Source organism: Acinonyx jubatus, chromosome B2 (assembly GCF_027475565.1).
Source record: "Acinonyx jubatus isolate Ajub_Pintada_27869175 chromosome B2, VMU_Ajub_asm_v1.0, whole genome shotgun sequence".
NCBI lineage: Eukaryota > Metazoa > Chordata > Mammalia > Carnivora > Felidae > Acinonyx > Acinonyx jubatus.
In genome coordinates this window covers 84702143-84716587 of record NC_069385.1, presented here as the reverse complement: position 1 = coordinate 84716587, position 14445 = coordinate 84702143, and the positions used below count along the sequence as shown (strand labels likewise).

The window sequence follows — 14445 nt, the reverse complement described above, 5'->3', positions numbered from 1 at the left end:
AGCTCAGGTCATTAGCTCACAGTTTGTGGGTTCAAGCTCCCAGTCGGGCTCTGTGCTGACAGCTTAGAGCCTGGAGCCTGCTTCGAATACTGTGTCTCCCTCTCTCTCTGCTCCTCCCCCACTCATGTTCTGTCTCTGTCTCTCCTTCAAAAATAAATAAAGACATTAAAAAATTTTTTTAAAAAACAAGAAATGGAATTATTTTTTAAAGAAAATAAATTTCAATAAACTCAGTGCCTACCTATCCCTCTAAAGGGACAACACAGTGACTATGATAAGCTTGCTCCAGAGATGCTTTATTCTTAACAAATTCTATTTGGCTTCTCATTCTATGACCCACTACTTAATGAGCCACTTTAGTTGGCCTTTCCCCAGGGCTCATTCACAACTGTTCCTAAATAATGTCAGTCCTTTTGCTGGAGCAGGTGTTATTTTCTGGGCATCTTCACCAAAAGGCAACATAAAAATTAACAAGCTTCAGATCTGGAGGATTCAGGGTCTCATTTCAGGCAAAGAATATATGTGTCACACACACAGTAATGCTTTTGGAACTTTCTGTCTAATAAGAAGATTTTGACATCATAACAAAAGAACTCAGTATACTTCTAAATGTTTATTTCCTTTTCTATAAGAGCAATTCTTAAGGGCTAAGGGATTATATCATTTCTTGCAGCAAAATGAAGGTCTGTTTTTTGTACAAGTGTAAAGCTGTGTTTTCAGGGTCCCCTCTTTCATTTCAAGTATCTCGCATGCTACCAGGTAACTAAGTCAGTTACACTGTATATTCCACACAGGGAAGATCTATAATTCAGCCTGCCCGTTTAGTATTAAAACCAACTCCTAAATTTGCAGTATTAAGAACTTGCATAGGACTAGCATTCCAAGGTAGAAGTACAGACAGTGTGAGGTTCAGATGTGCTCTGGGTTTAGAGGGAATGTTAACGTTAGTGATTAACAACTATATGTTTTATAGCAAATGTCTAAGTGTCCAGAAATGCCCATGGAGCTTCTTGCTCTGGTTTGCTCCATAATGCCTCTCTCTAACATGTCTTATTTCATGTCTTAGGAGTTCGTGATGATTGTCGTCTTTGGTTTGGAGTTCATCATTCGAATCTGGTCTGCAGGTTGCTGTTGTCGGTATAGAGGATGGCAAGGAAGACTGAGATTTGCCCGAAAGCCCTTCTGTGTTATAGGTGAATATCAAAGTCCTAGATATGGATTTACAACACTGCATCCTTTTTTTTCTTTATTGCAATATTTAATCAATATTAAAAGATAACATTCATGGAACATTTACTGTGGGTCAGGGACTTTGTGTTTTAAAAGCATTGACTCACTTAATCCTAACCATAACACTATGAGGTAAGTATTTTTATTATCTCCATTTTACAAATGAAGAAACTGAGACAAAGAGAAGTGAAAGAAAGTGGTGGAGTTGGGAGTTTGAGGCAAGTGGTCTGGCTCTAGACTATTCACTTATATCCAATTAAGTTACAGTGAAATGTATGGTTCTCCAGTATTGTCTTGAATTAGGGAAGCATTGATTTCAGTATGTATAAAGCCCCCTTTTTTCTTTACAATATGAGCAATACCCCTTTTATGCTCTTGACAAACTGGAGTGGATAGCAATGTATTAGTCCTGATAAAGCATCTCAATTAGCATGCCTCAAGGATGATTACAAGTATGGCTTACTTTATGTATGGGCAACTTTAGACCTGATAAAGTGTTTTACCCTGTTAAATTTGAGTTCCCCCACAATGCAGTCCCTAAATAAATACCACTTCTTTTCAGCTCTCTAGCTCCTGTGGTTTCAGAGGGATCCCATCACCTGGGTACCAGCCTGAAATTATACATTTTCATGAAGATGTCATACAGCAGTCTGGACTTAGGATCTGGCAACTCCCAGGAATATATTTAAAAGTATACCATAAGATTGAAAACTTATTCAATTATATCTCAATTTTCAAATTTTAAGTAAATTGCCTACATCACAGCCCTTTATCCCCAAATATTTTGGTGTGGATTTCCTAAGAATAAGGATATTCTTTTACATAACCCTCCATAAATTGAACATTAATACTTTACCTAATCTGCTGATTGTATTCCAGTTGTATCAGCTGACCTAATTATGTCCTTTATAGCATGCTTTCCTCTCCCGTGCTGGATCCAGTCTATGATGAAACACTGCACTCAGCTGTCCTGTCTCTCTAGTGTCCTTCCATCTAGAATAGCTCCTCAGCCATTCTTTGTCTTGTAGAACATTGACATTTTTGAAGACTATAGCTTATTTTTTAAAAATAGAATGTTCTTCCTTTGGGGGAAAAAAACCCTAGATATAAAACCTGTTGTTGTTGTTGTTGTTGTTGTTGTTGTTGTATAAAAGCTACATTTGGTTTTCTTACTCTTTTTTCCTTCCCACTTCTTTGGCAGCCATTCAGATCCAAATACTAAAAGTTCTTGGTGAGGCTTACTTACTTCAACTACTTCCCATCTGAGGAAGTAGGTTTTTATTTATGAGCTTGTTTATACTATCTTCTTCACCGACAGCTAGTTTTCCATTTTATTTGAGGTTTCAGGAATTGTTGATTAATCTTCTTAGTCTCCTCCTTTCCCCTTGTTCCCTGCACTAATGGCACAATGGACTTGGGCAGGTCTTGGAGAAAGTATCTGCTCATCCTTGGGCACTGTTAAGAAGAATCCTTTCTTCCAGCCTTGCTGTATAGATGGAGCACTGTCCTGGGGATGGGAGAAAAGGTGGGCTGTCCATATGCTCTTTGCCACTGAGTTAATTTCAGAGTATGCTTGTTTCAAAAGAGTCACCATTCATTTAACCGAAATTTATGGAAATTCGGTTGTGTGTGAAGCACTGGAATTACAGTAGTGAATCCAGTAAAATGTTAAATGAAACCTATCTTAAAATACCTGGTTTGGCTTTCACTACTGCAGTCTACTTGTCCAGCTGCCTGTCTTCTGAGAGAAATGGCTTTACTCCTTTCTGGAAGCCATTATGCTAAGATATGGAGGAAAGTAGGTAGAAATTACCCAGCCCCCAGGCATATCAGTGAAGGCATTTGATTTTTCTCTCCAGAGACTTTTCTCTTTTTCAATTCTCTGCTCCAGAAACATCATGAAGGACTTTAACTTGGTGTGAAACTATTGCACAAGTACTTTCTGTCCTATAAGGGCCCCAAACAAAACAATTCACAAGGCAGATGGTTGGCCAAGATTCACTCAGCTTCTACAGGATGAGGTCGGTTCATGGATGACTGAAGGAATGTTTCATTCCAGATTTTAAAACCAATTAAAAATTGGCTTTGTTCCAATTCCAGAGGCAATGCCGATGTATTTCTGGCCTGCAAGCTAAAAAGAAAGTCCTTTCCCAGATGCCTGCTGCCTTTTGATAGCTGTTTTCAGCTTTGGATACCTCAGTACATCTTAGTCCTTTAATCTGTCTCTTCCTGTCTCAGATCTTCGTGGTCATGATAGAATATCTTTAAAAAAAAAAAATATGTGGCTCTAAAACTGATGTCAGGATATCTGTAATCTTAATATCCTAATCACCTTTGGGTTATTGTGGCCCAGCTGAATTGATGTAATAGTGGAGCATGTTGAAATGTGGATCTTCGTATGATGTCAGTAAAATTTAATCTACATAGAGGAACCAAATGTCATCTGCCTGAAGGCAGCAGGCTGTAGCAGGTGACTGTAGAAACCCATTCTAGGCCTGTTTAATAGGTGCATAAAAATGATTGATACCACTGATAAAATGATAAAGTGCAATGTAAAGTGAGCCCTGTAATTCCCTTGTTCAACCTAATTTACCATGGCAAAATGAAAAAAAAAAAGAAAGGAAGGAAGAAATGGGGTCTCTCATCTGTGAAAACTATTCTGAGTTTGCAAATGTAGCTAATATCTCTCAAGGCTCCATGTATTTGTAAGAGTTGATTACCCTGCACACGCTAAATACATGCCCAAATGTTTTCAGCAGTCTTGAGCATTCCAGAAAAGGATACAGAAAAAACTGTGGTAGCCTGGCTATGCCTTCAACATGGGAAATCCTTTCTGTAGGCACATCAATGTTGTTCTTTCCAGTTGGAAACAGACTGAAGCTACTGCAGTGGTCAGCTAGTGGACCTCATATAGTTTTGAGTCTGAGAGATCAACTGATAGTATTTGGAGTGGCTAGAGGCCCCACAGGCTAATTCCCAAAGACTGGAACTTCCCCCTCCTAAACTGCCTACCCCCTCCAGCCCTGCATTCTAGGCAGAATGAAGAACATTTTAAATTACAAAGTCATCATATACTTGTGTTTGAACAATATATTTTAAACAAGTATAACCAAAGGGAAGAAAAAGTTTATTCAATTTTTTAAAAATTAAGTGCTTTCTTTCATTACTATATTGATTTATCTCTTCTTGGTTTGGGGAGTTTGCTTTGAAAACTGGTAAAAATTTTATCTTGTATTGCAAAATTCTTCCTTATACCTGTGCGTTCAATTTACATCTCTCCTCTAAGACTCTTTTGAAATAACATGTGTATAGCTGTAGGCAATAATTAGTGCATTACCAATTTGGAAAGTCAAGTATATTTTGGGATAACTACCCCAAGATGCCCTTTCACTTATCTAGACTGGCTGCTTTATGAGTTCTCTGCATTCAACCACCAATCAGTGGCCTCAGTATTGAGAATGTGTGAAATACACTCAAAGACTAATTTCATAGTCATTCTTTTTTTTTTCCTGCTTTCATTAATGACCTCCCTGAAAATTGCAAATAGACCAAAGGCTGGTACTTAGATCACAATAATGAGCCTGATGTGTCAGGAAGCCAACAAATTACTTCTAACAGTGGCTTTTTTGGATTCCCTGGTGACTCTTTCTAAAGACATATATAACAGAGCCATATTTCTTGGTCTTGCAGTATGTCTCAGGGAAGCAGAAAATACCAGCCTGTTATTAATCTTGGGTCTGTATTTGCTGCTAAATATAAGTTGATTTCTTCTTGCTATTTTAACAGTTTTCCTTCAGCATTAATATTTCCACAAGGGGACAAAAAAGGCAAACCACAGCACAGATGTTTCCCGCATGAATTGGGCATATACGTTTTTGACATGAGATAACAGTCACTCAGGAAAATGTCAACAAGTGCATTTTTTTTAATGAGAAAAAAATAACCAGTTTCTTCTTTGGCTAAAACCAAATTGAAGCCCTTATTAAAATTAACCACACAGCCAAGGCCACTCTAATATATCTGTGAGTTCATCTTATTAAAAGGCAACATAAGCTGCTAATGTGTTCAAAAGTTTTATCAGAGACTCCCAGAACTGTCACTGGCTTCTAAACTGAAGATTTGAAACATCATTTTCCATTTCTCCTCCTTCCCCATCTTTTGTTCTAAGAGACATGCTCTTGAATTGCATCATTTTCTCTATCTTCCAATCTTTCCTGTCCTTTAGGAGAAATTCTGTTCTCTCAGATTATTTTCTGTCAGTCATTTACTCTTCTGCTACTACTCTTTACTTCTAAGCATTGAAACTCCTTTAGACTCTTTCCATATGATTGGCTGGACCATCTGAGAACCATTAAACTCTGATTAATTGATCACAGAATACTAACGTCATTTCAATCCTTCTAGTTGATAAATGATATTTATTGAGATTTGCTGTATGCTAGGTACTGCACTAAGCATTCTATAAATATTGTCTTATTTAATTCTACATAGGTATTATAATATTCTATTTCATAAATGAGGATTTATAAGGAACGACTCCCAGAATTCAGGAAAATGCTTTGCTTACTGTTATCAGTTTATTATAAAAAATATATTCAGGAACAGCCAAGTGGAAGAGATGCATAGGGTAAGGTCTTGGGGCAAGGGAATGGCTAACATGGAGTTTCCATGACCTCTACAGGCATGCCACCCTCCCAACACCTCAGTGTGTTCACCAATCTGGAAGCTCTCTGAACCCCATGGTTTAGATATTTTCATGGAGCTTTCATTACATAGACATAATTTATTAAACGTTGGCTATTGGTCATTAAATTCAATCTCTAGACCCTGTTCCCTTCCCAGATGTCTGGAGGATAAGGCTAAAAGTTCCAACTCTCTAATCATGATTTGGTCTTTCTGGTAACCAGGCATCATCTTGAATTTACCTAGGGACACCCCCACCACCATCCCCCCCCCAGGTACCAGTCATCTAATTAGCATAAAAAGACACTTATCATTCCAGAAATTCCAAGGGTTTTAGGAGTCATGTGCCAAGAATCCAAGACAATGAGTATTTCTCATTGAACCACACTACCCAACTGTAAGAAAATTGCTCTTATTTAAGTTTATTAGTATTTTTACATTAATTTTTAAGTTTATTTATTTATTTTGAAGAGGTTGCAGAGGGAAAGGGAGAGAGAGAATCCCATGCAGGCTCCGTGCTGTCAGTGCAGAGCCCAACACAGGGTTCATACCCACAAACCATGGGATCATGGCCTGAGCTGAAATCAAGAGCTTAACCAACTGAGCTTAACCAACTGAGTCACCCAAGTGCCCCTAAAATTAAATATAATTGAAACTTGTCCACTGTCATCAACTTACAGACAAAGAATCTGATACTTTTATGTTCATCATTAGTAATCTAAGATCTTTGAATGAGAAGCCTGGCTTTAGAAAACAACATGAATTGCAGTATTGGCCTTACATATCAGCCTTATTATATCAACTAAATCAGGTTATCTACTGCAGCTTTCTAACCTAAAAGGGAAATGGGTCTCTAAAATAGACTTACTTGCCTTGTATAAAATTGCATATTTTTTAAGCAATGTTATCATAAAGTTCTCTGGGTATTTCCTAATTGGGGATATCTCCAGAGTAAGTGATCTTACTCCCAGAAATGCCTTCTCGTTTGTTAAGGTTAGTAGACTACTGAGAGACTTGTCTAAACAGATAGTTGTTGACTTAGTACACAAATTTGAACTTATAAGGTGGCTTGATTAGCTGATATGACTTAACCATATAGAGAATGCCCTTAGTTGGAAATGAATACCTAAAGATTATTTCCCAACTGAGAGCCTTTCCTCTACAGTCAGGAACAAGACAGGGATATCCACTCTCACCATGATTATTTAACATAATACTGGAAGTCTTAGCCTCAGCAATCAGACAACAAAAAAGAAATAAAAAGCATCCAAATATACAAGGAGAAAGTCAAACATTCACTATTTGCAGACAACATGATACTCTATGTAGAAAACCCTAAAGACTCCACCAAAAAATTGCTAGAACTAATACATGAACTCAGCAAAGTTGTAGGATGTAAAAATCAACAGCAGAAATCCGTTGCATTTCTATACACCAATAATGAAGCAGCAGAAAAAGAAATCAAGGAATCAAACCCACTTGTAATTGCACCAAAAACAATAAGATAACTAAGAATAAACCTGACCAAAGAGGTAAAAGATATGTACGCTGAAAAATAGAACACTTGTGAAAGAAATTGAAGAGGACACAAAGAAGTGGCAAAACATTCCATGCTGATGCATCGGAAGAACAAACACTGTTAAAATGTTTACACTACCCATAGACATTTAATGCAATCCCTATCAAAATATCACCAGTATTGTGCTCACTTCGGCAGCACATATACTAAAATATCACCAGTATTTTTCACAGATCTAGAACAAAGAATCATAAAATTTGTATGGAACCACAAAAGACCCCGAATAGCCAAAGCAATCATGAAAAAGAAAGCAAAGCCAGAGGCATCACGATTCTGGATTTCAAGCTGTATTACAAGGCTGTGCTGATCAAGACAGTATGGTGCTGGCACAAGAAGAGACACGTAGATCAATGGAACAGAACAGAGAACCCAGAAATGGACCCACAAATATATGGCCAACTAATCTTTGACAAAGCAGGAAAGAATATCCAGCGAAAAAAAAGTCTCTTCAACAAATGGTGTTGGGAAAACTGGACAGCAACATGCAAAAGAATGAAACTGGACCACTTTCTCACACCACACACAAAAGTAAACTCAAAATAGATGAAAGACCTAAATGTGAAACAGGAAGTCATCAAAATTGTAGAGGAGAACACAGGCAGCAATCTCTTTGACTTCGGTGAGAGAAACTTCTTACTCAACATGTCACCAAAGGCAAGGGAAACGTAAGCAAACATGAACAATTGGGACTTCATCAAGATAAAAAATTTCTGCACAGTGAAAGAAACATTCAACAAAACTAAAAGGCAGCCTGTGGAGTGGGAGAAGATATCTGCAAATGGCATATCTGATAAAGGGTTAGTATCCAAAATCTATAAAGCACTTACCAAACTCAACACCCAGAAAAACAAATAATTCAATTAAGAAATGGGCAGAAGACATAGACACTTTTCCAAAGGCATCCAGATGCTAACAGACATATGAAAAGACGCTCAACATCATACATCATCAGGGAAATACCAATCAAAACCATGATGAGATACCACTTCATACCTGTCAGAATGGCTAAAATTAACAACACAAGAAACAACAGGTGTTGGTGAAGATGCGGAGAAAAGGAAACTCTCTTGCACTATTGGTGGGAGTGAAAACTGGTGTGCCACTCTGGAGAACACTATGGAGGTTCCTCAAAAAGGTAAAAATAGAACTACCCTATGATCCAGCAATTACAGTACTAGGTATTTACCCAAAGGATACAAAAATACAGATTCGAAAGGGTATCTGCACCCCAACGTTTATAGCAGCATTATCAACAACAGCCTAACTATCCAAACTATGGAAAGAGCCCAAATGTCCATCAACTGATGAATGGATAAAGAAGATGTGGTGCTTGTGTGTGTGTGTATATATATATATATATATATATATATATATATATATGATGGAATATTACTCAGAAAAAACTGAAATCTTACCATTGGCAACAATGTGGATGGAGCTAGAATATATGACACTAAGCAAAATAAGTCAGTCAGAGAAAGACAAATACCATATGATTTCACTTATATGTGGAATTTAAGAAACAAAACAGATAAACATATGGGAAGAGGGGGGAAAGAGAGAGAGGAATAAACCATAAGAGACTCTTAACAAAAGAGAACACACTGAGGGTTGATGGAGGGAGGCGGGTGGGGGATGGGCTAGATGGGTGATGGGTATTAAGGAAGGCACTAGTTATGATGATAGTACATAGTACTATCATAGTACTGTATTGTACTGTACTGTATGTACATAGTATTGTACACTGTATCTGTGAAATTCATTCACAGAGCACTTATGTGCCAAACATGATCTTTGGTGCTAAAGACACAAAGATGACTAAAACATAGTCCCTGACTGTGAAAGTATGGTCTCCTTTGTCCTTAGAAAAGGGCAGAACCAGTAGGAGGGAGACTAATTATGCTGATACAGAGCAAAGGTGATGGAGGTAGAAGTTGTCACGGTAAGAAGGATATAGAATATCATGATTGATTATATGAGACAAAGAAGCAAAAGATACCCAAGGTTTTGAGCTCAGTCATTCAACAAACATTTATACAACACCTACCATGTCCAAGCATGGTTCTCTATGCTGGGAGGCTATGTTGTGCCAAATGGCCCATGGCCTCCTTGTAGAGTAATATTCCAGTGGATGGAGAAAAATCCTATGCAAACATATATTTGAAAAACAAGGTAGTATCAACTAGAGATAATTGCAATGAAAAAAAGAAAAGAGAGATTAGGGGCAGAGAGACTAGGTGGTCCAAGAGAGTCTTTCTAAGGAATGGACACTCAAGTTAACCTGAATATTAAAAAGGAGCCATTCGTGAGATTTAAGCACAGATTTTCCAGGCCAGGGAATAATAACTGCAATATTCTTGTGACCCAACAGCTTATCTAAGGAAGAGACATAAGGTCATTATGGCTGGAGTTCAGTGAGCAGTGGGCAAGTAGTAGGAAACGAAAGAGGGACAGTCACACCCTGAAAACCATGTAGGCCATTTGAGGCCATATAATAGTTGCCTGATACAGGACAGCTTCCTGAGATGGGGCCCTAGCAAGCATCCAGTAGCTTGATGACAGGCCTAATGGTGAATATTTGGGTTGAAAAAAACAAGAAAAAAAAATTTTATCAGGCAGTGAAAAGTGTATAAGTCTCAGGGTTTCATAGTCATCCGTAACTGTTCGAACTTGTTATCAGCAATATACAAATTATTATTTATTCAGAATATAAATCTATTCCCTCTGACTTTTCCATGTATCCATACATATCTACCCTTAGAAACATGAAATTTCAAAATTAAGAGAAAATATGTTATCTTCTATGAGCAACTGGAATTAGGAGAATGTGATGGAAGGTCTTTTATGGCCCCACTGGTAACTATCACCAATGAGCGGTCCCCAAGGGTCTGCTTCCCAAAGGACTCTGCTGCAGACTCTTAGTTATGATGGTTGCAATGCAGATTTATTTCATTAAAGATTATTTATTTCCTTTGAGACATTGTCCCTTTTTGCCTTGAGATGTTATCTAAAGACTTATGATCAATAAGAAGCATTAAACTATCACTATGGGGTAAATTTTCAAAGTGGTGCTTGAAATTTGCCAGTATGAGTCCCATTAACTTCAGAGGAAGTCCTGCAGTTAAAACCACTGCACATGGCTTTAAAAATGTTCTACAGTATATCTTCGTGGTGCTGCTTTTTTTTTTTAATAAATACCACAGAGCAGCTCAGCGCACAGCTGATTGCAGTATTTAAGAACGTGGATAATGTACTGTGCAGTAGGAGGCTTTTAAAATTAGATTTTAAAGCTTTATTCCTATTAAGAGTCACAACAACAATATAAATGCATCTTTAATTCTTCAAAGAGTACCTTTCTATAAAGGAATTTGGAGCTCAATTAGAATATAGAGCTCATAAAGCAGCACCATGTTCCTCTGAAACATTGTTTATCTCCCTCCATAGATAGAAAAAAATTGAGGCTCCAGGAAGTGGGGGTGCTTTGTGCTCGGCCCTTAAGTTAGCAGTGAAGCTAGGAATAGAATGCCAGCCTCCCTATAGCTCACTGCTCTAAAGCACTGCCTCTTGCAAGAGTCAAATTTAATTACAGTATAATCCATTTAATCTACACATGGAAGAATAATGAAGGTGCAGGAAAAAATGAATTCATTAACAGGTTGGTGAGAGACCATGTTATATAGATTAGCTTCTTTTTGGGATCCAAATTTTCAGTATGTTCTAGTTGGTGTCTGATGCTGTGACATGATCCTAATTCTACTGACCACAATTAACAAGAGACTAATTGTTTTTTCTTACTTTGAAACATAAGGAAGGGTTCCAGTTGAAAATTCTGCAGAACCATCTTTTTTGTCAGAAATAAAACATAAGGACTGTTGTTAAATAAGAGAGAAAATCGTGCATAATTCCCCTCTGCGCTCCTTCTGGGTTAAAAGAAAGAACTATGTTGAGTTAAATGCACAACTTACAGCCTTCCTTGAAACAAAAGATGAGTGAGATTTTGCTTCATTTTTTACTTTTGTTTATTTTTCCACTAATTCACTGTGTCTGTGTCCATGCTAGTCCATCCATTCTCTATTTCCTATATGCACATTAAAAAAGAGACAATAGTTTTAGAGCTGTATTTAGATAAGAAATCTTCCTTTGAAGAGAAAAATAACAGGAAATTAGGAGTTGTGGTACCTGGTGTTATATGAACAGGAATAAAATTTCATGGTTTAAGTTGTAATCATGCTTATAGACAATCTCATATAATTCATAATAATCTTATTGAAGTTGGAAGAGATTATGATCCCTATTTTATATACTTTTTATATACCAAAAAACAGAAACTTAGAATAAGGGCCTTATCAAGGATCACACAGCATATAAGCAAGAGAATAAAAAAACAGGAAGGAAGAGATTTACTCATATCAAATTCTGACTTCTTGCTATGACACCACATTGTCTCTCTACACAACCCGCATGTGGCATAGGAACAAATAAATAAACCATGCGATGAGGTCTGATTCCTACCCCCAAATCTCCCCAAACCCCATGGGAGACATTTACTAATATGAAGTCTAAAACAAAAGAGATGTTAGTATCATAAAAAGGTGCAGTTCCTTCTGCCAACTGTCATCTTTCTAAGATCTGGCCTTTTTTTCAACTTTCTATTTTGAAATAACTTCATACTTACTTAGAAATTGCAAAAACAGCACATAGAGTTCCCATGTATCCATACCCTTTACCCAGCTTCCCCCAATGATAATATCTTATATAAGTGTATTACAATTATCAAAACCAGAAAGTTGATGTCGATATAGTTTATGAACTAAACTGCAGGCCTATGCTTATTAACCAATAATGCTCTTGAGATCTATCCAAATCATTGGATAGATCATTTCCAAATGATCTAGTTCCAAGTTGTTCATTTCTTTTTCTTGTTGAATGGTATTCCATGATATGGATGTACCACATTTTGTCCATTTTCATGTAAAAGATCATTTGGATTGTTTGTAGATTTTGGCTATTATAAATAAACCTGCTATGAATGTTCATGTAGAAGTTTTTTGTATGAACATAACTTTTAATTTCTCTAGGGTAAACATCCAGGAGTAGGATTAGAGGGTCATATGGTAAGTGTATGTTTAACTTTATCAGAAACATCCAAACTGTTTTCCAGAGGATGGCCGTTCCTTTTAAAATACAGAAATGCCTAGGCTATTCCATGGCAGTAAATTACATCTATGCTGACTTCAATGACATTTTTTATTTTCATAGAAAATGTATGTTTCTGCTTTGTCTGTTTTTCTATAAAAATTATTTTAATAAGCAGAGTTTCTGAAATTCATATTTAACCATTTGGGTCAAGAAACAAATGAAAATAGAGCCTATTAAGGAGGAGTTCTTCATTCTCTGGCAAATGAATATAAATTTGACGTTTACATAGATGAAGTATTGAGAGAGCAATTAATGTTAAAAGCCAATGCTGTACAAAGTCCTGAAGCACCACTATTTAAATCTAACTTTACGCTGCAGAAAGTCCATATCCAAGTAAACTTTATTGAGACCAATAATAATTATGTTTGCCTGCTAAAGGATGTGTATAATCACATGACAGCCTCGAAGGATGACTCCCACAGAATAAAATGTTTAAAATTGCCACCAAGGCCCAATGGTGCTTTATGGTAAGTTGGAGCCCTTATTCATGGTCCTAAGAGGATGTAAAAAGAGGTCATTAGTCCTCCCTGATCCCAAACGTTTTGAAAATCCCCCTGTTCTTAAACCTATTCTCTAAGACTCTGCTTTTCCTCCCAAACCCTGCTTAATGTGTCCCAGTAGATCTTACATTATAACTAACAAAAAAGTCAAAAGTTAGTAACTACCCCATGTGGCCAAATTCGTGAATTTCAACTTCATCCTCATTCTGGTCAGAACCAATGTTGGAACAACTAATTACTCATTGGGGAAAAGTTCAGGTTGGATCTATATTTATCTCATCATATATCAAGATAACCTACAAATAAATCAATGGTTTACATTAAATAAGACCCAAAAATACTGGATGCAGAAATGGGTAAATTCTCTTGCGACCTTGGAACCAAGAAGGCTTTTCTAACTATAACTAAAAATAAAGAAGTCATAGGGGCATCTGGATGGCTCAGTCGGTTTAAGCGTCCAACTTCGGCTCAGGTCACAATCTCATGGTTCCTGAGTTCGGCCAAGTGTTGGGCTCTGTGCTGACAGCTCAGAGCCTGGGGCCTGCTTCAGATTCTGTGTGTGTCTCTCTCTGCCCCTTCCCCACTCATGCTTTCTCTCTCTCTCTCTTCCAAAAATAAAAAACCATTTAAATTTTTTTAAAAAAATAAAGAAGCTGTAGAGGAAAATATTGATAAACTTAAGCCAGATGAAAATTACTAATTGATAAAATTAGGCCACATAAGATTAAAGAATACTGCATGATAAAACAAAAGAAAACAAACAACAAGCAAAATCAAAAGACAAATGTGGGAAAATATTTACAACTTCTATCAGAGACAGTTAATCATCCTAAACTGTATAGGAGCTGCTGAAATCCAGAAGAAAAGCCCAACAACCCAGTAGAAAATAAAAGAAAGGAAATGAACACGAACAGATAGTTCACAAAAAAATAAATACATATATGACTCCTAAACATACTCAATCTTATCCTAACCTGTCAGGTTGGAAAAAATCCAAAATCTGACCACAATCATTTTTAGTTAGACTATGAGTAAACAGGCCCTGATACTCCACAGGAGCACAGACTGGTATCACTTTTATGGAAAAGTGTCAATATTTACTAAAATTACATAACATTTACTCTCCGACCCAGGAATTCTACTTCTTAATATTTCCATCAATGTATAGGACGTGTTCAGTATAGCTGAATAAACAAAGAATGCAAAAAGGAAGGTCTTTCTGTATTGCTATAGAAGGATCCAAGATACATTAAG

General features: G+C 36.9%; 1 protein-coding gene across 4 annotated transcripts in view; it reads left to right on the top strand.

Annotated features, from left to right (window-relative positions):
* Nucleotides 1–14445, top strand: part of KCNQ5 (potassium voltage-gated channel subfamily Q member 5) — a 509402-nt gene that overhangs the window by 369472 nt on the left and 125485 nt on the right. For all 4 annotated transcript variants that reach the window (XM_027057408.2, XM_027057410.2, XM_027057409.2 and 1 more), the window contains exon 3: nt 1067–1193. In XM_027057408.2, the coding sequence (XP_026913209.1) occupies nt 1067–1193 (127 nt within the window). The remainder of the gene's footprint in view (nt 1–1066; nt 1194–14445) is intronic.